General features: G+C 41.4%; 1 protein-coding gene across 1 annotated transcript in view; it reads right to left on the bottom strand.

Moving 5' to 3' along the window:
* LOC111961212 (collagen alpha-1(XXVII) chain B-like) overlaps positions 1-27,146 on the bottom strand; it is a 210,349-nt gene that overhangs the window by 87,973 nt on the left and 95,230 nt on the right. Inside the window, 8 exon segments of the mRNA XM_023983294.2 lie at positions 8,129-8,182; positions 8,900-8,953; positions 19,211-19,264; positions 21,839-21,892; positions 22,008-22,052; positions 22,359-22,412; positions 25,463-25,507; positions 25,869-25,922. Of these exon segments, the coding sequence (XP_023839062.1) occupies positions 8,129-8,182; positions 8,900-8,953; positions 19,211-19,264; positions 21,839-21,892; positions 22,008-22,052; positions 22,359-22,412; positions 25,463-25,507; positions 25,869-25,922 (414 nt within the window).

The raw sequence follows: 27,146 nt of genomic DNA, 5'->3' as shown, positions 1-27,146 counted from the left end.
AGGAAGGTAAGGTAAGACAGCAATTCAAGCTTTGGTTTTGTTAACCTGGTGACTACAGTATCTCCAAATGATAACTTTTGCCTGATACTAGCATTTTTTTTGCTTCATGTCTAAATCATCCTAAAGTGTCTACAATGAAGTTACTTTACAATGATTTTGACGTGAGGCGCGAGGTAGGCGGGCATTATAGTAAGTCATAGGACTCAGACAGTGTGAATAACATTTGAGTGGGATATGACTGGGTGCTCAGTGGGAGCTCTACTCTGGGCCAGTGCGAAAATATAAGCCCATTACACACAGAGATGGATAAGATGAACTCTCATAAAGATTCCTGAGTGAATTACATTCCTGAGTAACTTACTAAATAGTACATAGGCTGCACTCCTCTAGCTACTGTATAGGAAAACCATACCAAACCAGTGGTATATAAAGTACACATGTCTGCTTGAAAATAGCACAAAACATTTTCATGTTTTGGTTAAACCAACACCCCTGTGTGCCTAATGTCTCTAGACATCCAAGTTGCCTCTCACGATTTTCAAATGTTCCGCTTTAACACCTCTGTAGGTAATAGTATTTTTGGCGTTAAGGAACTATGTCACTACCTTATCCGCTTGAATAAAATGCAAAATAGTAACTAGCAAGATTGAGATCACTGAGGTTATTTTTAATGAGTACATTTCACAAGTGGATCGTTTATCAATGACCTTTTTTTGCCTGCAAACTTTGGTTTCAAATCGTGATTTTCTTGCATGTCTCCCTCATGATTTGTTGGTAGAGTTGTATGTCTGACCCACCCCAGATTTTCTTCTTTTCTTATTGAGGTTGCCAAAAGAGTCGATCATTGAAACCAGACCCTACCCAGCGAACTGGGAACAATTCCAAAACATTAGCTAAGATTCATATTAAGTTCTAGTTAGGGTTTTATTTAACATTAAGATGATAACATCCCAAAAACATTCAAAGAATGTTTTTGATAGCAATATGTTTTTTATTTTTTTTATTTTATGAAATATTATTGGAATATTTCCTAACATTCACAAAAATGTTATGCACATCTGTAACAACCACCAAAGAAAATACCCCGAAAGTTCTCATTAGGTATCCTGCTAAAGAATATATTAAATGTGTTTTAGGAACATTCTTGCAACATCAGGACAACGTTTTTTATTTATTTAACCTTTATTTAACCAGGTAAAACCCATTGAGGATAAGAACCTATTTTGCGAGTGCGACCTGGCAAGAAGGCAAAACAGGGAAATAGCAGCGTGTCCATAAAATAGAGTCTTAAAAACAGGCAAGGACACTAACTCCCCAAACTCGGGTTAACAAGACTACTGTGTGCCACAGAAAGTCCAGAAAACACAACTAACTATCACACAACACATACAGTACAAGCCATTGTTGTTCATAAGCCCCCAAAAGGATTATAAACACAAAATAATATTATGACGTTCAATAGGGAAGCTATTCGCTGAAGATTTGATGGCCATTCCTGAGAAACCATTGGACATCAGACACGCTACATCATGGCAACAGTTAAGTTTAAGCCCTCGGTTACTGGAAGGGAGAGACAGGAAAAGAGAGAGAGGGAGATGGAGAAGAAGGGGGTTGATTGGTTACCCTGGTGGTTTACTGGTTAACGAGGCACTGAAGGTTTGCTGCCCAGAGCCAACTAAACCTCCTGGTGGCTCACCATATTTCCCAGATAAAACCACCAGAAAATGCCCTACTCAGGTTCCATCGGGATCTGAGGTCAAGAAGACATGCCTACAGCTACTGCTCAGACTACATGTTCAGGCCCAGAACCTGTGGCCACAGACTCATTCACAGATATGTTGGCATAACTACACCAACATCTGTTCTGCTCCTGAGCTCCTATACTGTATGGTGCCAGAAGGGATGGCTGCCGTCCTACGGCCTCCTAACCGTTACCAGCCGGCTACCACCTGGTTACTCAACCCTGCACCTTAGAGGCTGCTGCCATATATACATTAACATGGAATCACTGGTCACTTTAATAATGAAACACTAGTCACTTAAAAATGTTTACATACTGCTTTACTCATCTCATATGTATCTACTGTATTCTATTCTACTGTATTTAGTCTATGCCACTGCGACATTGCTCATCCTAATATTTATATATTTCTTAATTCCATTCTTTTAATTTTAGATTGGTGTATTGTTGTGAATTGTCAGATACTACTGCACTGTTGGAGCTAGGAACACGAGCATTTCGCTACACCCGGAATAACATCTGCTAAATATGTGTATGTGACCAATAATATGTGAATTGATATGTGCTATTTTGTGTGTTTTTTCGCATTGTAAGTTATTTTGTACACAACGGTGATGCTACCGTCTCTTATGACCGAAAAGAGATTCTGGATATCAGAACAGCGAACAGAACTGAACCTCGAACTGGACAAAGATTAATGCTGCTCCCAGACAAGGCCCAAATCCCCATCATTCGCATTAAGAAAATAAGGAAATACAGGGGGTGGCGATCAGGGTGCCTTGTGAGAATTTGTTGGCGAGTGGGTACCCGCCTCTACCATCCGTTCTATTGGCCAAAGTGCAATCCCTGGAGAATAAACTGGATGAGCTCCGTTCGAGACTATGCTACCAACGAGATATTAAAAACTGTAAAAACTGTTATGTTTCACTGAGTTGTGGCTGAATGACAACATTAAAGATAATATACAGTTGGCTGGGTTTTCCGTGAAATTGGCAGGACAGAACAGCTACGTCCAGTAAGACGAAGGGTGGGGGTGTGTGTCTATTTGTCAATAACAGCTGGTGCGCGATGTCTAACATTAAGGTAGTCTCGAGGTATTGCTCGCCTGAGGTAGAGTACCTCATGATAAGCTGTAGACCACACTATCTAGCAAGATAGTTTTCGTCTATATTTTTCGTAGCCATCTATTTGCCACCACAAACCGACGCTGGCACTAAGACCGCACTCAACGAGCTGTATAAGGCCATAAGCAAACAAGAAAATGTTCATCCAGAAGCGCCACTCTTAGTGGCCGGGTTTTTTAATCTGTTTTACCTCATTTCTACCAGCATGTCACATGTGCAAAAAAAACTCGAGACCACCTTTACTCCACACACAGAGACGTGTACAAAGCTCTCCCTCACCTTCCATTTGGAAAATCTGACCATAATTCTATCCTCCTGATTCCTGCTTACAAGCTAAAAATCAAAGCAGGAAGTACCAGTGACTTGCTCATTATGGAAGTGGTCAGATGATACGGATGCTATGCTACAGGACTGTTTTGCTGGCACAGACTGGAATATGTTCTGGGATTCATCCAATGGCATTGAGGCTTCATCAATAAGTGCCTCAGCGACGTCGTCCCCACAGTGACCGTACATACATATCCCAACCAAAAGCCATGGATTACAAGCAACATCCGCACTAAGCTAAAGGCTGGAGCTGCCGCTTTCAAGGAGCGGGAAAGTAATCCGGACACTTAAGAAATCCCACTATGCCCTCAGACGAACCATCAAACAGGCAAAACATCAAATCAGGACTAAGATTGAATTCTACTGCACCGGCTCTGATGCTCGTCGGATGTGGCAGGGCTTGCAAACTACTATGGACTACAAAGGGAAACCCAGCCGCGAGCCGCCCAGTTGGGCTAAAAGCCTTTTATGCTCGCTTCGAGGCAAGCAACACAGAAGCATGCACGAGAGCACCAGCTGTTCCGGACAACTCTTTGATGATGCTCTCTGTAGCCGATGTGAGCAAGACCTTTAAACAGGTCAACATTCACAAGGCAGCGGGCCAGACGGACTACCAGGATGTGTACTCCGAGCATGAGCGGACCAACTGACAAGTGTCCTTACTGATATTTTCAACTTCTCCCTGACCGAGTCTGTAATACCTAACGATGTTTCAAGCAGACCACCATAGTCCCTGTGCCCAAGAAAGCGAAGGTTACCTGCCTAAGTGACTACCGCCCCATAGCACTTACGTTGGTAGCCTTGAAGTGCTTTGAAAGGCTGGTCATGGCTCACATTAACACCATCATCCCAGAAACCCTAGACCCACTCCAATTCACATACCGCCACAACAGATCCACAATCTCAATTGCACGGCCCTTTCCCACCTGGACAAAAGGAACACCTATGTGAGAATGCTGTTCATTGACTACAGCTCAGTTCAATTCCAGAGTGCCCACAAAGCTCATCACTAAACTATGGACTCTGGGACTAAACACCTCCCTCTGCAACTGGATCCTGGATTTCCTGACGGGCCGCCCCCAGGTGGAAAGGATAGGCAACAACACACGCTAATCCTCAACACGGGGGCCCCTCATGGGTGTGTTCTTAGTCCCCTCCTGTGCTCTGTTCATCCACGACTGCGTGGCCAAGCATGACTCCAACACCATTAAGTTTGCTGAAGACACAATGGTGGTAGGCCTGATCACCGACAAGACAGCCTACAAGTTCCTTGGTGTCCACATCACCAATAAACGATCATGGTCCAAACACACCAAGAAAGTCATGAAGAGGGCACGACAATGCCTTTTTCCTTTCCCCCTCAGGAGACTGAAAAGATTTGGAATGTGTCCCCAGAACCTCAACCAGTTTAAGGACTTCTATGCATCTTTATACACTTCAGAACAATCTGCTGACCCCTCTGCTCTTGATACATTTTGTTATACTTTAACTGTCCCAACAATTGATTCAGTCTCCAAGCTTCAATTGGAGGAACCTATCACCATGGAAGAGATTTCAGAGGCGGCACGTGCAATGCAAGGTGGTAAAAGTCCTGGACCAGATGGGTACCCAATAGAATTTTATAAGTAGTTTCTGGATAGTCTCTTGATTAATATGTTTATTAAATCAGTCTCTCTCCCTTTATCCTAAACACACGCCTCCATTTCATTGATATTGAAAAGGAATAAAAGACCCTCTCTTCTGCGGGTCCTATCGCCCAATCTCACTGCTCAATGTGGATGTTAAGCTCTTGGCTAAACTATTAGCTATGCGTTTGGAGTCGGTCTTACCATCTGTTATTTCCTCTGACCAGACAGGTTCTATAAAAAAATTGACATTATTTTTCAAATATCAGACAACTCTTTAATGTTATGTATAATTCCTCTATCTCAAAGCTCCCAGAGATTCTAATCTCCTAGATGCTGAGAAGGCTTTTGATAGAGTGGAGTGGGGCTACCTTTTTCATACCTTAGAAAAATGTGGCCTCGGCAAAAATTCTATTGCTTGGATCAAGTTAATTTCTCCACTTGCACCTGTCAGACCGAACAAACACCTACTCAGCCTATTTCCCTCTCTTCAGAGGCACTAGCAAGGGGTGTCAAATGTCTCCCTTACTTTTTGCCATCACCAACGAGCCCCTTGCAATTGCATTTAGATCCAACCTACATATAATGGGAGTGTTCAGAGGCGACATCAAACAGAGGTTCTCACTTTATGCTGATTACCTGCTTCTCTATATCTCAAACCCTGATGTATCCTTACCCATTGTGTTCTTAATGCATTTGGCCTAGTCTCTGGTTACAAGTTAAATCTGAATAAGAGCAAGCTTTTCCCTCTAAATGTGGCAGCTCGTAAATACCGATTACACACATTGCCTTTCAGAGTCGTTCTCAACAAATTTACATACTTGGGGGTACGTCACAGACGAATTTGATCTTATTAAGGAAAATTTTACTCCTCTCCTTACTATGTTGAAGAAAGATTTTGAACGATGGTGACTACTCCCCCTATCATTAGCTGGTCGAAATAATTTGGTTAAAATGAATACCCTTCCTAAATTGTCCTACCTTTTTCAATGTATACATTTGAAAAAGGTAGGACATTTTTTTTTTTTTTTCCTAAATCGTTTTTATGCAAACTCGATGGGATTATCTCACACTTCATCTGGAATAAAAAAAATCCAAGGATCCGCAATGTGTTCCTACAAATTTCCAGTTCTATTATTGGGCTGCCAACTTCCGTGTAATCCAGTACTGAATTCGTGCAGATACCCCACATATCATTCCAGCATGGATGAAGATAGAATCTTCCTCATGTATGCCATCCTCACTGGATGCTTTGGCACATTCTCCTATCCATTGTGGTAGATCAAGTTATACCAAAAACATTTTAGTTAAATCCACTCTCAAGATCTGGAACCAGTTCAGACATCACTTTGGTTTGCAATCCTATTCATTAAGGGCCCCTCTACTCAAAAATCACGTTTTCCATCCATCCCTAGTAGATGGAGCCTTCCAAATGTGGTTTAGCCTTGGCATCAAATCATTCAATGATTTGTATATTGACGGCACGTTTACATCATTGCAACAACTCTCAGCTAAATTCCATCTTCCGAATAGTCATTTCTTTAGATTTCTTTGTCCGTGAAATGACGTCTCAATTCCCCACTCTTCCTATGGGCCCTCCCACTGATGCATTTTACACACCATCCACAACAGTAAAAGGTATTATTTCTCATAGCTATGATCAAATGTACTCTCAATCCTTCATTCGCAGCTCTTAAAACTGTATGGGAACATGATCAAGTTGACGAGTTTACTGATGACACATGGGAAGATATTCGGTACCGTGTCCACTTCTCTTCTATTTGTGCCAAACATGGTTTGATCCAATGCAAAATCCTACACCGCACTCACTGGACTAAACTGAGGCTTTCTAAAGGTCTATCCTGATGTCGACCCTGTTTGCGACAGGTGTCGGCAAGCCCCTGCTTCATCAATACATATGTTTTGGTCCTGATCTTCTCTACATAACTATTGGTCTGTCATCTTTGATACCACATCGAAAGTATTACACGTGCCTTTCCGCCTACTGCCATAACATTATTATTATTTATAACATTACCAAAATAGACATCTGACTTTAAAGCCTTTGAGTTTGTTAGCGGCGTCCAGCTACTTGGGTAGAAGAGAGCGTATGTCTCTGTCATCATTTTTACAGATGAACCTACTTGTTCACCGTTTTCTCCATCATCACGATAAACATCTTCCTCTTCATGACCTCCATAATCATTGTCATTCATGAGCTCTTCTTCTTCGTGATCCCTTTTTGACCCCATAAGGCAGCTGATTGACAGATCAACCCATTTACCTCTTATTTTTGGGGTAAACAGGGGAAAGGTACATCTTGTTGTACTCTTCGTGGACCCCTAGTTACCACTCCCTGGGGGGTTAAAGTTAGAACATGGCCTGTCCCTCTAATTCACAAAATGTGTCCATCATCCTCCAGGACCACTACTTGTGACTATAACCAGGAACAGCCAAGTCCATTTTTCAGAAATCCAATTCAGCTGCACTGAAACCCATTTTAACTGTTCATTGTTATATTTTTATTGGTAACAAATAATAGCTGCCTATGAGCTTTGACTTCCAACGAAGAGGACAAATGCTAGGGTCTCTCTCTTTCTCTCGCTCTTTCACACCTGCTGTCTCGACATCTGAATGCTAGGCTATCTTGAAGAACAATCTGGCCTTAAATACATTTTATTTCGATTGGTTCTCAGTCCCTCTGACCCCGAGAATGTGTAGAAGCAGTTCCATATAATTTTATTACACAGCTAAATGTTTTCCTCCACCTCAACATATCGATGAAGACTCCAGCACCACACACACACACACACACACACGCGCATGTGGACACATGTTTAGAACAGAATCTGTGAAGATAAATCCATACACACACATGTGCACGCTCACACAATGTGTAAGCACACACAGACATGCATTAACTAGCACAAATGCATACCCACTCACAGGCTTGTGAATTATGACGGACTGACTTGACTAGACAAACTGTAAGCATCTCACCTACTCCAAAGGCTGAAGAGTTGTTATTATGTGGGTTATAATTAATGGACATTTTTGTAGGGGCTGATATGATACATTTTTCATAAGGGAAATCAAGTCTGAAATTTCAAAGTGGAAAATACAAAATTCAGAAGAAGCTTTTTTTAATTCTCAAATATTCCACAAGTTTAAAATGTCCTTCATTGCAGGAAAATTCTCCTTCAACAGTGTGATCAAATTCAGATCCTACATCAGTAGCTACTTCTCTACACAGTCACAAAGGGGCAAGAGTGTGAAACATGCAGTAAGTGAGGAAATATTCCATCTCGTACCCATCTGCCTTTGGGTCCTCTGGTACCAATTGGCCCACGGGATCCAGGGGGGCCCTGTACAACAAAAGGAAGTGGGGGAGGGAGAGAACAAGAGAGGTAGAGATAAAACAAAGGTTTAGAATAACCGCAAAGCCCCTTTTTGCCCACCCTGGGGGTGCAGTCTGACCTCAGGAACACACTCTGGGGTTTGTTGTTAGATGTCACTCAGCCCAATTAAAGAGCTGACTCAGGAATCTTGCTCCTCTGAGGCCCTCTGTTTATGTTTGTTTTGGTGCCTCTGCGGCCCCCCGCCTCCTCTAGAGCTCTCCTCTGGACCCCTGCACTGTGTGAGCCCGGCGAGGCGGCACAGGGCCGGGGCAAAACACATCACAGGGTCAGGGGGTACGTCTAATTGCTTGGAGGTGTTGGAGTTTTGACTGACAGGAGGGTAATCCAGCAGCGGGAAGCCAGGTCCTATAAGCCTCAGAACCCTTCAACAACAGAGGCTGTAGACTTGCTGTAGAGTTGCTGTAGCATGTTACAGTTCTTGCAATATAGTAGCTACTGTAGCAAACAGGGTCAAATGTCATTAAAGACATACGGTAAAGTCATATTCTATTCTTTTATATTTTTGATCATAATGGATCAAACATAAATGTTTAACATTAGATCTCGTGACACAGCTCATCCCTGCAAACATTAGCCTAGAGCTAATATTATGTGAAGCAAGCTATGCTAAGACCATAGCTAATTCAATATATCGTGTGAGTGAATGAATGGATGGTGACTTACCGGTCTTCCAGGTTCACCAGATGGCCCACTTTCACCTAGTGTCCCTTGGTGACCCTGTTTAGAGAGCAACGACACACTGAGGGATTAATAAACTACTCAACGACTTGATGACAGCACAGGACAATAGCAGACTATCACAGTAGTTACAGTTTTACATATCAGCCATTCTTAATACGAGTTGTAACAACGGAACAAGCTATCAGAATAAGAGCAGAAAGATAGTTAAACTTCCAATTGGAAGGACACAGGATTTACTGTGTACCTTATGATGTGTGTGTGTTTATTGTAAGGTAAGCATTCATAAACACAATTTACTGTGATTATTGCTGACAGCTCTGAAACTGAGGAAGCTTATGTTCTAATGTATTGTGAAGTACGGGCTTGTAAGTAAGCATTTTACGGTTGTATTCGGCCAGTGGTGTAAAGTACTTAATAAAAAATACTTTAAAGTACTACTTAAGTTGTTTTTTGGGGGTATCCGTACTTTACTATTTATATTTTTGACAACTTTTACTTTACTACATTCCTAAAGAAACTCCATACATTTTCCTTTACACCCAAAAGTACAAATTACATTTTGAATGCTCAGCAGGACAGAAAGTCCAATTCACGCACATAAGAGAACATCCCTGGCATCTCTCCTACCTCTGATCTGACGGACTCACTAAACACAAATGCTGTGTTGGAGTGTTGGAGTATGCTCCTGGCTATCCGTAAATATATATAAAAAGAAAATGGTGTCGTCTCGTTTGCTTAATATAAGGACTTTGACATTATTTACACTTTTACTTTCGATACTTAAGTACATTTCAAAAATGACATTTACTTTTGGTACTGAAGTATATTTAAAACCCAAATACTTTTAGACTACTCAAGTAGTATTTTACTGGGTGACTCGCTTTTTCTTGATTCATTTTCTATTAAGGTATCTTTACTTTTACTCAAGTATGACAATTGGGTACTTTTTCCAACACTGTATTCGGCACGTGTGACAAATAAAAATGTATTTGATTTTGATTTGATTTAGTACCATAGAACTTTACAACGTGACATTCCAGTGACTAATTGAGTTTTTACATACAGTGGGAAGAAAAAGTATGTGAACCCTTTAGAAATACCTGGATTTATGCATAAATTGGTCATAAAATTTGATCCGATCTTCACAACAATAGACAAACACTTAAACTAATAACACACAAACAATTATAATTTGTCATGTCTTTATTGAACACACCGAGTAACCATTCACAGTGCAGGTTGGAAAAAGTATGTGAACCCTTGGATTTAATAACAGGTTGACCCTCCCTTCGGCAGCAATAACCTCAACCAAATGTTTTCTGTAGTTGCGGATCAGACCTGCACAATGGTCAGGAGGAATTTTGGACCATTCCTCTTTACAAAACTGTTTCAGTTCAGCAATATTCTTGGGATATCTGGTGTGAACCGCTCTCGAGGTCATGCCACAGCATCTCAATCGGATTGAGGTCAGGACTGACTGGGCCACACCAGAAGGCACATTTTCTTCTGTTCAAGCCATTCTGTTGTTGATTACTTCTGTCTTTTGGGTTGTTGTCCTATTGCATCACCCAACTTCTGTTGAACTTCAATTGGCGAACAGATATCCTTACATTCTCAAAATGTCCTGATAAACTTGGGAATTAATTTTTCCGTCGATGATAACAAGCTGTCCAGGCCCTGAGGCAGCAAACAGACCCAAACCATGATGCTCCCTTCACCATAGTTTACAGTTGGGATGAGGTTTTGATGTTGGTGTGCTGTGCCTTTTTTCTCCACACATAGTGTTGTGTGTTCCTTCCAAAAAACTCAACTTTAGTTTCATCTGTCCACATAATATTTTGCCAGTAGCGCTGCGGAACATCCAGGTGCTCTTTTGCGAACTTCAAATGTGCAGCAATGTTTTTTCTGGACAGCAGTGGCTTCTTCCGTGGTGTCCTCCCATGAACACCATTATTGTTTAGTGTTTTACGTATTGTAGACTCATCAACAGAGATGTTAGCATGTTCCAGAGATTTCTGTAAGTCTTTAGCTGACATGCTAGGATTCTTCTGAACCTCATTGAGCATTCTGCACTGTGCTCTTGTAGTCATCTTTGCAGGACGGCCACTCCTAGGGAGAGTAGCAACAGTGCTGTAATTTCTCCATTTATAAACAATTTGTCTCACCGTGGACTGACATTTAGACATACTTTTATAACCCTTTCCAGCTTTATGCAAGGCAACCATTCTTAATTTGAGGTCTTCTGAGATCTCTTTTGTTCGAGGCATGGTTAACATCAGGCAATGTTTCTCGTGAATAGCAAACTCAAATTTTGTTTTTTTTAATGGGGCAGGGCAGCTCTAACCAAAATCTCCAATCTCGTCTCATTGATTCGACTCCAGGTTAGTTGACTCCTGACTCCAATTAGCTTTTGGAGAAGTCAATGTCCTAGGGATTCACATAATTTTTCCAACCTACATTGAATGTTTATATGATGTATTCAATATAGACAAGACAATTACAATAATTTGTGTGTTATTAGTTTAAGCACACTGAGTTTGTCTAATGTTGTGACTTAGATGAAGATCAGATCAAATTTTATGTCAGATTTATGCAGACATTCAGGTAACTCCAAAGGGTTCACATACTTTTTCTTGCCACTGTACATTAAAACTCATGGCAAACTATTCCTACCAGTTATGCTAGGAAGGGTGTTAATTAAGGTTTATTGACTGTGTCCCAAATGGCAACCTATATCATATGACCTTGCTCTGGTCAACAGTAGTGCATGTAGAGACTATGGTGCCAATTGGCAAGCAGTCATTGAGGGTAGGAAATGGATGGGGATTCACACAGTGAGAGTGAATAGGAAAAGTAATGGTGGTGGCTGGCTACATGAGTCCCTCGTCACATGAATGTGATTAACGCACTGTGGGGATCATCTCTGTTGCATCAGGGGGAGAGAGAGAGACAGAGAGAGGTCAGGTTTTTCCATATGCTTCCCCAGAGGCTTTAGTGCAGCTGACAGAGTCTCCTCATATTCATGCACGAGTCAAGCCCCAAAGGATTCCCTTTGCAATCAGCAGGTAACCAGGAAACTGTTTCAACATGATTGATGGCTGACTTCCATTCATATTATCCACTCAGACTGGTCATACATATCATCCTATATAAAAGTCAGGCACCATTTGATTAACCCATAAACCATCATAACCTTGCAAGGACTCTCTCTCTTTTAAACCGTCTGCTGTCTTTCCTGTCTTGAAACTTTTCAAGCATGTCTGAAACAGGTATGGGAATTAAATAAAGTTGTAAAACGTGAAAGAAGACCAAACAAAAAGGTTAAGTGTCGGAAGTTGTATTCACATTTTAGTCATTTAGCAGTCGCTCCTACACTACATGACCATAAGTATATGGACAACTGCTCTTCGAACATCTCATTCCAAAATAATGGGCATGGAGTTGGTCCCCCCTTTGCTGCTATAACAGCCTCCACTCTTCTTAGAAGGCCTTCCACATTGCTGCCGGGACTTGCTTCCATTCAGCTACAAGAGCATTACTGATGTTGGGCACTGATGTTGGGCGATTAGGCCTGGCTCGCAGTCGGTGTTCCAATTCATCTCAAAGTTGTGCAATGGGGTTGAGGTCAGGGCACTGTGCAGGCCAGTCAAGTTCTTCCACAACGAACTCGACAAACCATTTCTGTATGGACCTCTGTTTGTGAACAGGGGCATTGTCATGCTGAAACAGGAAATAGCCTTCCCCAAACTGTTGCCAGAAAGTTGGAAGCACAGAATTGTCTTGTATGCTGTAGCATTAATGATTCCCTTCACTGGAACTAATGGGCCTAGCCCTAACCATGAAAAACAGAGCCAGACCATTATTTCTCATCCACCAAACTTTACAGTTGGCACTATGTATTCAGGCAGGTAGTGTTCTCCTTGCATATTCATTCCTCGGACTGACAGGTGGTGAAGCGGGATTCATCACTCTAGAGCAGGTATTTCCAAACTGGGGTACGAGTACCCCCAGGGGTATGCGCAATGCCGTCGGGGGTACCCCAAACAAAATGTGATTCACATTTAAAAACAGTACATTTATATTTTCCAAAGGGGCTATACATTTGGGTGAGTTTTTTTTCCTTGCCTGAGTAGCCTCGTTTCACTGCCAAAAATAAAATTAAACCATCTAGTGTTCAGTGAAATAACAACACAATGTCCAATACATGTAGCCTTGTCAAATAATTAACATCCAATCACATGAACCGTTACTCTCTCGCGGGAAACCTTCACTCTTGCGCAGACATTTAGAAACGAAACATGACAATTTGAAAAATAAGCCACGGGAGTTTTTTGAGATATAATAAAGATGACTTTTGAGTAGTAAGACGTATAAAAGAAACAGATACCATTAATAAGAAGGGGTTAGAAGCATTTTATATGGTGAGCTACCGAGTGGCTAGGACAGGCAAGCCCCATACTATTGTGGAGGACTTAATTCTTCCTGCTGCCGCAGAAATGGCTGGGACAATGCTGGGGGAAAAACCTATACAGACAATATCTTCATCAAACAACACTGTTTCACAACACATCAGTGACATAGCAGGAGATGTTTTGAAACAATTACTGCTTCGCATACAAGCCAGTGAATTATATGCGTTACAGCAGGATGAGTCAACAGACGTGGCGGGCCTGGCACAGCACCTGGTATATGTCCGTTACATTTATGGGGGGTCAATTAAGGAAGATATCCTCTTCTGCAAACCATTGGAAACCAGGACAACATGAGAGGATATTTTTAAAGTACTGGACAGCTTTGTGACATCAAATGGACTTTGGCAGTCAAGATGTGTTGGCATCTGTACTGATGGCGCAAAAGCCATGACAGGGAGACATAGTGGAGTGGTAACACGCGTGCAAGCAGTTGCTCCCGACGCCACTTGGGTACACTGCAGCATTCACCGAGAGGCTTTTGCTGCCAAGGGAAAGATTGATAGCTTGAAAGACGTCGTGGCCACTACAGTGAAAATGGTTAACTTTGTTAAAGCATGGCCCCTAAACTCTCGTGTATTTTCTGCATTATGCAATGATATGGGCAGCAACCATGTAACGCTTTTACAACATACATACGTGCGCTGGTTATCAAGGGGCAAAGTATTGACACGTTTCTTTTAATTGAGAGACGAGCTTATCTTTACTCACCATCATGTTCACTTGTCTGACCGCTTGCATGATGACAAGTTTCTCACACGACTGGCCTATCTGGGTGATGTTTTTTCCTGCCTGAATGATCTGAATCTAGGATTACAGGGACTCTCCGCAACTATATTCAATGTGCGGGACGAAATTGAGGCTATGATTAAGAAATTGGAGCTCTCTTTTGTCTGCATTAACAAGGACAACACACAGGTCTTTCCATCACTATGATTTTTTTGTGTACAAATGAATTCAAGCTTACGGACAATGTCAAATGTGATATAGCGAAGCACCTGAGTGAGCTGGGTTACGCAGGTACTTTCCCTAAACAGACGACACAAACAACTGGATTGGTTAACCCTTTCATGCCCTGCCTCCAGTCCACTTACCGATATCTGAACAAGAGAGACTTTCTTGCCTTGCCAAATCGCGCTGTTAAGACACTGATGCCCTGCAATCAAGTACCTATGTGAGAGTGGATTCTCAGGATTCTCACTAGCAGGAAAACTAAATACAGGCACAGACTGTGTGTGGAAAATTATTTAAGACTGACACGCTCCAATACAACCCAACATTGCAGAGTTATGTGCATCCTTTCAAGCACACCCTTCTCATTAACCTGTGGTGAGTTATTCACCATTTTTGATGAACAAATAAGGCATTATATGTAAGATTTATTTTTTAATTGCAAAATGATTGATTATTATTATATTATTACTTGTGCCCTGGTCTTATAAGAGCTCTTTGTCACTTCCCACGAGACGGGTTGTGACAAAAACTCACACTCATTCTTATGTTTAATAAATGTATCGTATAGTGTGTGCGTGTGGCAGGTTACAATGAGTGCAAAAAACAACATTTGAGAGTGCGCTGACCCTGGTGCTAGAGGGGTTACGCAGCTGGAGGTTGAATGTTTGAAGGGGTACGGGACTATAAAAAGTTTGGGAACCACTTCTCTAGAGAACGCGTTTCCACTGCTCCAGAGTCCAATGGTGGCGAGCTTTACACCACTCCAGCCAACGCTTGGCATTGTGCATGGTGATCTTAGGCTTGTGTGCAGCTGCTTGGCCATGGAAATCCATTTCATGAAACTCTTGACGAACAGTTATTGTGCCGACGTTGCTTCCAGAGGCAGTTTGTAACTCGGTAGTGAGTGTTGCAACCCGAGGACAGACAATTTTTACTCGCTTCAGCGCTCGGGGTCCCATTCTGTGAGCGTATGTGGCCTACCACTTCATGGCTGAGCCGTTGTTGCTATTTCCACTTCACAGCATTTACAGTTGACCGGGGCAGCTCTAGCATGGCAGAAATTTGCCAAACTGATTTGATGGAAAATTGCATCCTATGACAGTGCCACGTTGAAAGTCACAGCTCTTCAGTATGGGCCATTCTACTGGCAATGTTTGTGTATGGAGATTGCATGGCTGTGTGCTAAATTGTATACATCTGTCAGCAACGGGTGTGATTGAAATAGCCGAATCCACTAACTTGAAGGGTGTCCACATACTTTTGGCGATGTAGTGTATCTATGATGACTTAAAAATCTGTGCATTCAAACAAACGTTCCTTTTCTGCTTGGTCCTGAGGAGGCGAGCAGTGGTCCTTGTCAGCTGTGTTGTTTTTAGATTAGGGTGAGCCTCTATTCTGCCACCTACATACAGGAGGGGATGGATTTTTTGGGCTGTTTGTAAGGTACACACGAAAACCCACATGCTGTGTAATCTTGTCTCTCTCTCTCTCTCTGTCAAACCGTCTGGTTTCACAGCGCCTCAGAATGAACTTTACTGAAAGCCTATGGCAGGAGCGGACGAAACAACCGCTGGTTTTAATTGGCTGACCTCTGTATATCACCATCTAGCTTGTCCCTTAGTACCTCCCCCCTACATTGTTGACTTCAAAGCACGAGCATCGCAGGAAGTGAGTTTGGAAAAACTGAAGGTACACATCTTAGAAATAATTTTGACATTTAAACTTTATATGTCCGAACTCAGAATCAAATATAATATGGTCAATGTGATAGAGCATTTATTTTGATTGACAATTTTTGCCATTTTTCAAAGACCCATCGAATACAACTGTAGCAGGCTCGCTCCCTCAATTTTAAACACACCCCTTTCAAGTTCCACTTTGAAGCACAATGGTACCAGGCTCTATATGCAGTAGCAATTGAGCCTGGTACAAGGTTACAGTGTGTATACTGTGATTTCAGTACATCTACTGTAATATAAATACGGCATCAGAGAAAGTACTTTGTATTGACACACACTACAATACCGTAAAATGTACTATTATACTATAAAAAAGCAGATGCTACCGTAAACGGAATGGATGAAATTCATTGACGGGAGGGGTTTGTATTTCACAATATTTTACTGTAATTACAAGGGATTGGTGTGAGCAGGTTTGCTGCTAAATGTTTGCACATTACAGCATATTAATGAATATTTTGTGTTTTAGGTCACTTACACTTCTAGATGCTTCTTGTCAATATGGGGGCACTGTTTTCACTTTGTAAAAATTCGTTCCCAAATTAAACTGCCTCGTACTCAATTCTTGCTCGTACAATATGCATATTATTATTACTATTGGATAGAAAACACTCTCTAGTTTCTAAAACCGTTTGAATTATATCTGTGAGTAAAACAGAACTCAAGTTGCAGCTAACTTCCTGTGAGGAAGTGAGAAATCTGAAATCGGGCACTCTGTTCCAGGGTCAGTTTATTAATTTGCATGTAATCTATGAGTCGACATGCACTGCATACGATTTCCCCTAGATGTCAGTAAGCAGTGAGAATTGGAATGGTGTTGCTAGGTAGATCTGAGGCCGTATAAAGGCTCTTGGAACGTGGGGTGCACTCTTTTCAACGTTCGTCATGGCGCAAGACAGACCTCAGGATGGAATTCTGAAAGCTCTCGTTATAGGCCTTAGATATATCCGGCTCTGATTTATTCGATATAGGTGTTAAAGACATCATAATGTAGTTATTTTAACCGAGTTATATCAGTTTATATCGTATATTGCGATTTTCGAATTTTCTTTGTGCTGCGTATGAAGAGTTGGACACGTCTGGGCCACATAGCTAATGTTTGCTGCTAATTCCTAAGTTGAAGACGACAATCTACAACGCGAGCAACGATGATTCTGGACAAAGGACAACTTGCACAGATTCTGATGGAAGCTCATCAAAAGTAAGAACTATTTATGATGTTAATTCGTTGTTCTGTTGAAAAATGTAAAACTACTATTCCGCCATTAATTTCAGTGGGGTCTCGCTTTAACGCACGCTGTATGGCGATATACGTTAAGTTTAAAAAATCTAACCACAGCGGTTGCAGTGCAAGAACTAATGTATCTTTCATTTGCTGTCCAACCTGTAATTTTTAGTCAAGTTTACTGATACGTTATTGATTAGATTAGGTGCCTTCCCAAGGATTTCCCCGACATTTGTGGTTGGCAGCTTGGCTACTATTCTCATTGTAATAACCACGATTTGGGCCGCTAAATAGCACATTTTCGAACAACCAATATACATTATGTATGTGTAATATGATGTTTATAGGACTGTCATCTGATGAAGTTTTGAGAAGGTAGTGAAAAATTTAATATTTTTGCTGTTTTATTTAGCTATCGCTAACGTGCATGAATCAATGCTGCTGTGTGGTTGGTATTGTAGTAAGCTAATATAGATGCAAATTGTGTTTTCGCTGTAAAACATATAAAGAATCCTGAAATATTGGCTGGATTCACAAGAAATCTTTGTTCTTTCATTTGCTTAGCTGTGTATTTCTTTCATAAATGTTTTATGATGAGTATTTAGGTAATTCTAGCGTTGCGTTCTCTGTAGTTATATTCTAGTTGCTTTGGTGAGAGTTGTGATGGTGGTGCAATGTAAAAACTATGATTATACCTGAAATATGCCAACATTTTTCGAAGCAAAACATATGCTATACAATAAATATGTTATCAGACTGTCATCTGATGAAGTTGTTTCTTGGTTAGTGACTATTTATATCTTTATTTGGTCGAATTTGTGATAGCTACCTATGCAGGAAAAAAATGGTGGAGAAAAAAAAGTTGTGTCTTTTGCTATGGTGGTTAGCTAATAGAAATACATATTGTGTCTTCCCTGTAAAACATTTTAAAAATCAGAAATGATGGCTGGATTCACAAGATGTGTATCTTTCATTTGGTGTCTTGGACTTGTGATTTCATGAACATTTTATTATATGATATCCCTGTGGCTTTAGGCTAGGTTATGCTAGTCAGCTTTATTGATGGGGGGATCCCGGATCCGGGTTTGTGACTCGTTAGAGGTTTTAACAAAGGCTTCCAAAAAGGCAGCAAAAAGGACATGGCAAAATGCTCAACCATTAAAACTTTAAGACTTGCTGCCAGTCAAATCTGTCTCCTATACATTTTAAATTGAACTGGGAATAAAACCACATAGAAGATAAATTCGTACAGCATTCTCATTCACGGGTGCAACAAATAGACACGCCTCAAAATATGTTGCATCCACTAGTGGTCAAAAGGTACGGTATTCTGTGGGGTGAAATTACAGTATCATTGGAAATACAGCACCCACAACATTTTCCCACAATGCACCATCATTTACACTATGCCACTGTAAAACGTTTGAGTATTTTACTCTTTATAATACCCCAGATATCCCTATAAATTACAGTTTTCTGTTACTGTGTGTGTGTGTGTGTGTGTGTGTGTGTGTGTGTGTGTGTGTGTGTGTGTGTGTGTGTGTGTGTGTGTGTGTGTGTGTGTTTGTAACATGGCTGTTGGCTGCGGTTCAGACAGACGTGTTTTCAGCTGCCTCAGCGACTCATGTGAGATCATCAATAATGGCAGTTCTGAACTGGCCAGGTTACTTTGTCAGCTAGACATTTACACACATCTTGTGTGTGTGTGTGTGTGTGAGAGAGTGCGTGTGTGCGTACGTACATGCATGGTCTCAATAGGACCATTTATTCCCATGGGAATTACATAAACAATTTTAGAGGACTGACTTTCAACTTCACTTTTATGAGGGCCCCACCCCTCGTACCCCCTCACTTGGACTCTCAAAATACTCTGGCTCCTCACAGGCATCACACATCTCTATCTTACCATTGATCCCTTTTCTCCAGCAGGTCCCGGCAGGCCCATCTCCCCTCGTTCCCCCTAGAAAACACACACAATCATACACTGTGAACACGCCAACTTAACCAGTGCTTAATCAGCTTAATTCTCTGAGTTGTGTGGACTTCAGAAGGACAAGAACTTGAGCTAAGGAGTGAAAGTTTGCATTTGAACAAGCTTGTTGAGTGAAATTCCAAATGTATGTTTTCTCAAAACCACGCCCGTCATCATCACATTTCCCAGCATGTTCTATCGTAGGTTTCAATACCTGCGTTTTTGCATGTACTGTACATTGATTGGTTGATTTAATCATATGCTACACAACACACACTGAACAAAAATATAAACGCAACATGTAAAGCGTTGGTCCCATGTTTCATGAGCTGAAATAAAAGATCCAAGAAATTTTCCATATGCATAAAAAGCGTATTTCTTTCTAGTTTTTGTTTACATCCTTGTTAGTGACCATTTCTCCTTTGCCAAGATAATCCAAGATGATGGCATATCAAGAAGCTGATTAAACCACATGATCATTACACAGGTGCACATTGTGCTGGGGACAATACAAGGCCACTCTAAAATGTGCAGTTATGTCACACAACCCAATGACAAAAATGTCTCAACTTTTGAGGGAGTGTGCAATTGGCATGCTGACTGCAGGAATGTTCACCAGAGCTGTTGTCAGATCATTTAAGGTTGATTTCTCTACCTTAAGCCGCCTCCAACGTCATTTTAGAGAACTCGTTGTGACCAGTGTGCCCCATGGTGGCGGTGGGGTTATGGTATGGGCATGTATAAGCTACGGACAATGAATAAAATAGCATTTTATCGATGGCAAGTTGAGCTCCTGAGGCACATTGCCGTGACATTCATCCGCAGCCATCAACTCATGTTCCAGCATGCACTGCCCAATGTCACAAAGATCTGTACACAATTCTTGAAATCTGACATGTCCCAGTTCTACCATGACTTGCATAATTACCAGACATGACACCCAATGAGCATGTTTGGGATGCTCTGTATTGATGAGTAGGACAGCGTATTCCAGGTCCCACTAATATCCAGCAACTTTGCACAGCCATTGAAGAGGAGTGGGACAACATTCCACAGGCCACAATCAACAGCCTGATCAATTCTATGTGAAGGACATGTGTCGCACTGCATGAGGCAAATGGTGGTCACAACCGATATTAACTGGTTTTCTGATCCACGCCCCTACCTTTAAGGTACTGTATCTGTGACCAACATATGCATATCTGTATTCCTAGTCATGTGAAATCCATAGATTAGGTCCTAATGAATTGATTTCAATTGACTGATTTCCTTATATGAACTGTAACTCAGTAAAATCTTTGAAAATGCTTGCATGTTGAGTTTATATTTTTGTGCAGTATAAATAAAAAATCTAAACTAATCCAACCTGTTAGTAGTTTGACTTTTTGCACTTTTTGCACTTTTTGAATGTTCCAGTTTATATGATTTAGGTAGTCTCAAATAAGAATTACACATAACTTTGCAAGCCAGCATTGAGGTTTGAATCAACATACAATTGTAAGGCATAGTGATGGGGCAACGACGCTTGAACATTGAGCCAATTGTGTCAAATAGGTTCATTACTCGAGGCTTTGATCAACACACTAATGGCACCTGTTAGTCAAAAGAATTTAGAACAGCCAAATTATTATAGATGACGTCACACACACAGGATAGCCTTACCGGTCGAAGGATAGCCTTAGGATAGTCTTCTACCGAAACCGAACCAATCAGGTGATTGTTCTACTAAACTAAGCTTCGGGAATCGATCACGTGCTTCTGATAAAATGATACAAGCGTCAGCACACTGCTTCGAAGTAAAATGCTTAGCAGTTTCGATGCATAACTTGGAGCTCCTGTATCAAACGTAACATCACTAGTAAGGCAGCCAGCTTCAATAGACCGGTTGGTTGTTTAACAACAAAACTGACGCATGCACAACTATGGGACAAAACAGAAGGGTTGGCTTAGATTGTCGGCAAAATGTTAACTATATTTTGTCTCCAAAGGTTTATTGAAAACATAAATACATTCGCACAATGGGCACAGTTGTTGCTTTGCTAGTTAGCACACTTTAGCCATATTAGCATAGACATGACATCAGTCAAAACACCTCAAAACAAGAGATGGTATCAAGAACGATATAAAACTAGCAGAAACGAGTCACTTACGATTCCCCACATGACAGCTTCTTGTCATTGTTGCTAGCTATAAGACCGTTCAGAATCATTACAAAACACGCCTTCCGGCCATGTCGATAACCACGCATCCTTTTCATGTTGTCAGTCAAGCCTTCTGTAGGATTGTGAGTTGGCTCAACATTTGATCAACAAAGTACAGCAAACTCACAATCCTATTGAAGCCGGTTGCCTTACAATTGTACGTTGAATCCACATCTTTTTATTTTTATTTTCTGTTTATAGGGCACACACATACAGGACTATCAGATAATGGTCAGACATTGGAACTCAGACACTCAAATGCACCATGGTGATCACAGACATACACCCCTATGCAGGCAGGCACACACATGTACACCCAAAATAAACACCCAATAACAGATGAGAGATGGGGGTGTCTTACCTTCTCCCCTGCCAATCCAGTCTCTCCAACAGGACCAATAAAGCCAACCAGGCCCTGTGAAACAACACAGAAAGAGCCAGAAAGGGAGTTAATATTAACATTAGTATTATTGTGTTAATAATAAAACAACCAAGTGGCCATAACACTAGGCGTTTGCGAAAACTCGTACCCTTTCACCCACGCCTCCAACCTTCCCGATGATACCAAGCTCTCCCTAAGAGAACAAATAGCACGTTACTTATTTTTTACTGTACCTACAAGGAAGAATACCCAAAATCGATAGCAAGCATGCTGAACAGTATAATGTATTTTATATTCCATATAGCATATTTAATGTAATAATTACTGGAGCAAGATATAAAAAGGCAACATTTTACTAATCTAAATTTGTATCAGCGTAAATAAATTGCCAATTTCTCATAGACAGCTTCTGCTCACTGCGTGTGTTCGACTAGAGTAAAAAGTCAGCATCAATGTATGAAAAGGTCAAGGATGTGAGGTAATTCACAGCTGTCCTCACCTTCACTCCATCCGTTCCGATCTTCCCAGGGAAGCCCTTCATGCCGACTCTACCCTGAACAAAACACATAGCCCACCGTTGACCCTCATTGTACTAATGTACCAGTCATCTACTGTATGACAACAAAGAAAACCACTCAATGTGTAGAGCCTGTGGTCTAGTGGTAACACTCCCAGCAGGTCACATACAGTGAATTCGGAAAGTATTCAGACCCCTTGACTTTTTCCACATTTTGTTACGTTACAGCCTTATTCTAAAATGGATTAAATTATATTTTTTCCTCATCAATCTACAAACTATATCCCTTAATGACAAAGCGAAAACAGGTTTTTTAGAAATGTTTGCAAATGTATTACAAATAAAACAGAAATAACTTATTGACATAAGTATTCAGACCCACTGCTATGAGACTTGAAATTGAGCTCGGGTACATCCTGTTTCCATTGATCAGCCTTGAAATGTTTCTAAAACTTGATTGGAGTCCACCCGTGGTACGTTCAATTGATTTGACATGATTTGGAAAGGCGTTGCTCCACTAAAAGTGGTTAGTGGTTGCTCCACTAAAAGTTTTGCGGTCATGCTGCAGAACTTAGAGGTAACTTGTGGTTTAGTATGGTACCCTGCGTCACCACTTCATTGATTCAGACCAGCGCAAGGGGGAGTTAGAGCACTGATTATGCTTTTGGGTCCTACTGTGTCTCTAACTGACAATGAATGGGCGACATAAACCTAAATAGAAACTGATAATTGTGCACGACTTCAGTATTACTTACTAAAACTGTTGTTACGCTAAGGTTTTATTAGGATTATTTTGCTCTTACTGTAGTTGTGTGGCCCACTCCGGATGAGTCACTCAGTGCCTGAGTGGTGCAATGGTCTAAGACACAGCATAGTAGTGCAAGCTGTGTTTCTACAAATGCTGGTTCAATACCCGTGCTGGTCTCGACTGGGAGACCCATGAGATGACTGTAGGTTTTTTCTCCCTCTAAAAACAGAAATATATCATTCTAAATAGCAAACTGGCTTTATTTACAAATTAGTAACAATGTCTCACCCCATGTTCAAGAATGGCCTTTTTCTCGCATATTTTACGATATTTGAAAAATAATTAATCTCCAAAATATTTTTTTTTAAACAAAGTGATTGTAATTATTATACATTTAGAATTATATAAAAGCCCCTTAGACATTCTCACAGATATATTATTAACCCTGTTATTAGCAGGACAATATATATTGGTCCTATTGGTCATGGCGCACAATGGGATTGCCTTGCAGTTCTCCAGCTGTATCCACTGAAAGCGTGCGAGGTTCAAGGCACGAGGGCAGGGGGCATGGGATGGGCTGCAGAGCCGTGCACAGACGGACCTAACCCATGGGAAAGACGGACCTAGCCCATGGGGAAGGAAGGAGGAGGAGGGGGGGTGGATACCAAATGAGAAAACACCCCACTCTGACCATTTTACTTGCCCTAGCAGAGCTGGTTAGTCTGTTTTCATGTTATCTAGAGTGTTGGTGACTGTAACTGTGCTGCTGGCAACAATTTAATTCTGCTTTTTGCAAGAGTGCTCAGAAATCAGAGTAGATGGCAATACTGTATTTACGAACGCACCCGAAATGGTTACTTGCATAGTGGACTCTTTTGTTAAGACATGTAGCTAGCTAGTTAAACAATTAACCATAATCCCATGATGTTACTACCCTGCATGAATCTGCAGGTAGCTAACCAACCAGGTTATAGCTAACCAACCAGGCTATAGCTAGCCAAGCAAATGGCTCTGAGCTATGAATAATAAGATCATAACGTAACGTTAGCTAGCTAACAGTACACTAACTTGAAATTAAACAACTTTCTGTCGAAATTAGAAATGTGCAATATCTGACAATGTAGCTAGCTAGACTATCTTACCCGTCCGTATACATCATTCATGGATGGACGCGTCTCCTGTCCAATGCCATGGTTGCCCTTAGTTTGAAGATGTTATCCGGAAACAGGTGTTTTCTGCATCTCCTTAGCTATCACACTTGAATTCCACTGATTTAAAAACTCAGACCTCCAGAAAGTGGAGAGGAACACTTATGCTGTCATGACTCTGACCGAAGGTGGCTCCCCTTCCCGTCCGGGTGGCACTCGGCGGTCGTCGTCGCCGGCCTACTAGCTGCCACTGATTCTTTCCTCCCCCTCCTTGTCTGTTTATTGGTTACACCTGTTATGCGTTTGTGGTGATTAGTTGGGCTTTATTAGTCAGCCGGCCCGCCTGTTTCTTTGTGCGGGATTGTTTGTTGTAACATTTGTGTATGTTGGAGACGAACGTGTTTGTTCCTGTTCGTGGGTTTTGCTGGACTGTTTAAGTCCCCGTGTTTGGGGCATTTGTTTTTTAGCACCCAGTGTTTCGTGGGGTGGCCTATGTCCGCCGTGTGTGCATTAAAGAGCACTACCTTGAACTCTCTGTTTCCTGCGCCTGACTTCACACCCACGACACCCAGATCGTTACATATGCAGTTTTACTACATGATACATTTTTTTTAAAGCCGCGTTAGACAGGATTACCTAGACATACTGACCAGCTCAAATAGACAGACGGGTGCTATATGGCAGACAAATCCAAACTCATCTCTCGGCATGTCCAGCCAAATCATTATCTCAGCCAATTATGGCTTAGTGGGAAGGTTGCTGACTTTTTCTGTGGCTAAACCAACTAGGCTCGTAATTTAACAATTTTATTCATACTTACAGACGGCATACAATTTTGTTAAGGCACATGAAAGTTCAAATGTTCGAGAAGGCATTTCTGCCTAAAACAGCATTTTGATTTAAAAAAAGAGTTAACGTTCAAACGGCTCTCCTGTGAAGTAGTGACCCGCGACATATGTCTAGCTTCCTGAAACGGGTCACAAATGTGGAAAAAGTCAAGGGGTCTGAATACTTTCCGAAGGCACGTGCACATATTTATTCCATAGCGCAGTGAGAAGCGAGTGTGAGTTACAGGAGCCAGAGGGGCTGTGCTGAGATAAAAAGCTCAGTTAAAAATAAAAAACAGGCAGCCACTATGATCCCCGCTATCTTCACTTCCCCTTTCCCGTTTTCATCCAATCACCACTCACCTCCAGTCCTGTCAGACCCAGTGGTCCAAGTGGGCCCTCATCTCCCTGAAAACAGTGATAATGTCATTAGCGTTTATCTTTTATTAAAACGAAACACAGTTACTGTGGCTGCATCCCAAATGGCACAATATACTTGTGACATATGCCCTTGGTGAAAAGAAGTGCATTATAAATAGGACACAACATGTATATGGAGCTGGTTGTCCTCACGGTTGTTTCAGGAGCAGTGGTGCACAACTCCAGTCCTTGTAGCATTTTGTGACTACTGAACATGACCCCAGCCAATCAGCAACAGGGTCAGTAAAACCACAGAGAGCAATAAAAACCACCGGGACAGCAGAACTCATGGACTGGGGTTTGCCCACCCCTGGCATAAAACAAGCTGCTGTATCATATCATACTGTACCTCTAGCCCGGGCACCCCTCTAGGACCAGGCAACCCCCTCACTCCTGGCTTTCCCTGCAGGACATTACAAAACATTTTACAAAGGCAGAATGTGCAGTATCATAACCAAAAGCAGGCACTTCTTCATGCTCATCACCTACTGTGTCTCCCCCCCATGAAAGAATACTTCAGTTTTCTATAGAATACTACAGTACTTAATCGAGAATTCTATAGATTTCTGTAGTAACCTGTAGCATACTGTAGATACTATACTCCACCCTGTAGTATCCCTCGATCATGCGTAGTACTACTTAGTATTGAATTTTGTAGTATACTATACTACACACTGTAGTATCCAATCGTGTAGTTCTTACTATATGTTGATCGTGTAGTTCTTACTGTAGAACAGGGGTGTCAAACTAATTTCGCCCTGGGGGCTGCATTTGGTCTTCAACAAGGTCCGTCGGGCCGCACTGAAAATGTGTTATATTTCCTCGGCATAAACATTTGCATAATATAGTCCTCTATCCTGGGGAGGCAGGTAGCCTAGTGGTTAAAGCATTGGACTTGTAACCGAAAGGTTGCAAGATTGAATCCCCGAGCTGACAAGGTAAAAATCTGTTGTTCTGCCCCTGAGCAAGGCAGTTACCCCACTATTCCTAGGCCATCATTGAAAATAAGAATTTGTTCTTAACTGACTTGCCTAGTTAAATAAAGGTAAAATATCCTTCATTTTTGGAATTTTCCATACTTCCTGACTGTCTAGCTTTACTTCCGGTGATTATTAGCGAGCTGTGCACATTCAGTAAATTGTATAAATGTAGGTCCATTATAATTTCTAGACAGTTTAGATTTGGTCTACCAGGTAGTTTGGGTCCTGGATGCTGATTGGCTGAAAGCTGTGGTATATCAGACAATAGACCACGGTTATGATGCAACATTACTCGTTTACTCTAATTATGTTGGTAGTCCATTTATAATACATTTACATTTACATTTAAGTCATTTAGCAGACGCTCTTATCCAGAGCGACTTACAAATTGGTGCATTCACCTTATGATATCCAGTGGAACAACCCTGTTATTGATAAACCCTGTTATAATAAACCCTGTTATGGTAAACCCTGTTATAATAAACCCTGTTATAGTAAACCCTGTTATTGATAAACCGTTATAGAAAACCCTGTTATAATAATCCCTGTTATAAAAGGTAATGTGTTAAAAAAAAATCCTCAGTTTGTTCTTTTTCCACATTAATAGTTTTCATCTCGGTGAGAGAGTCCTATTGCTTTACAGGGGA

Source organism: Salvelinus sp. IW2-2015, linkage group LG4q.1:29 (assembly GCF_002910315.2).
Source record: "Salvelinus sp. IW2-2015 linkage group LG4q.1:29, ASM291031v2, whole genome shotgun sequence".
Classification (NCBI taxonomy): Eukaryota; Metazoa; Chordata; class Actinopteri; order Salmoniformes; family Salmonidae; genus Salvelinus; species Salvelinus sp. IW2-2015.
This window is presented reverse-complemented; position numbering and strand designations above follow the sequence as displayed.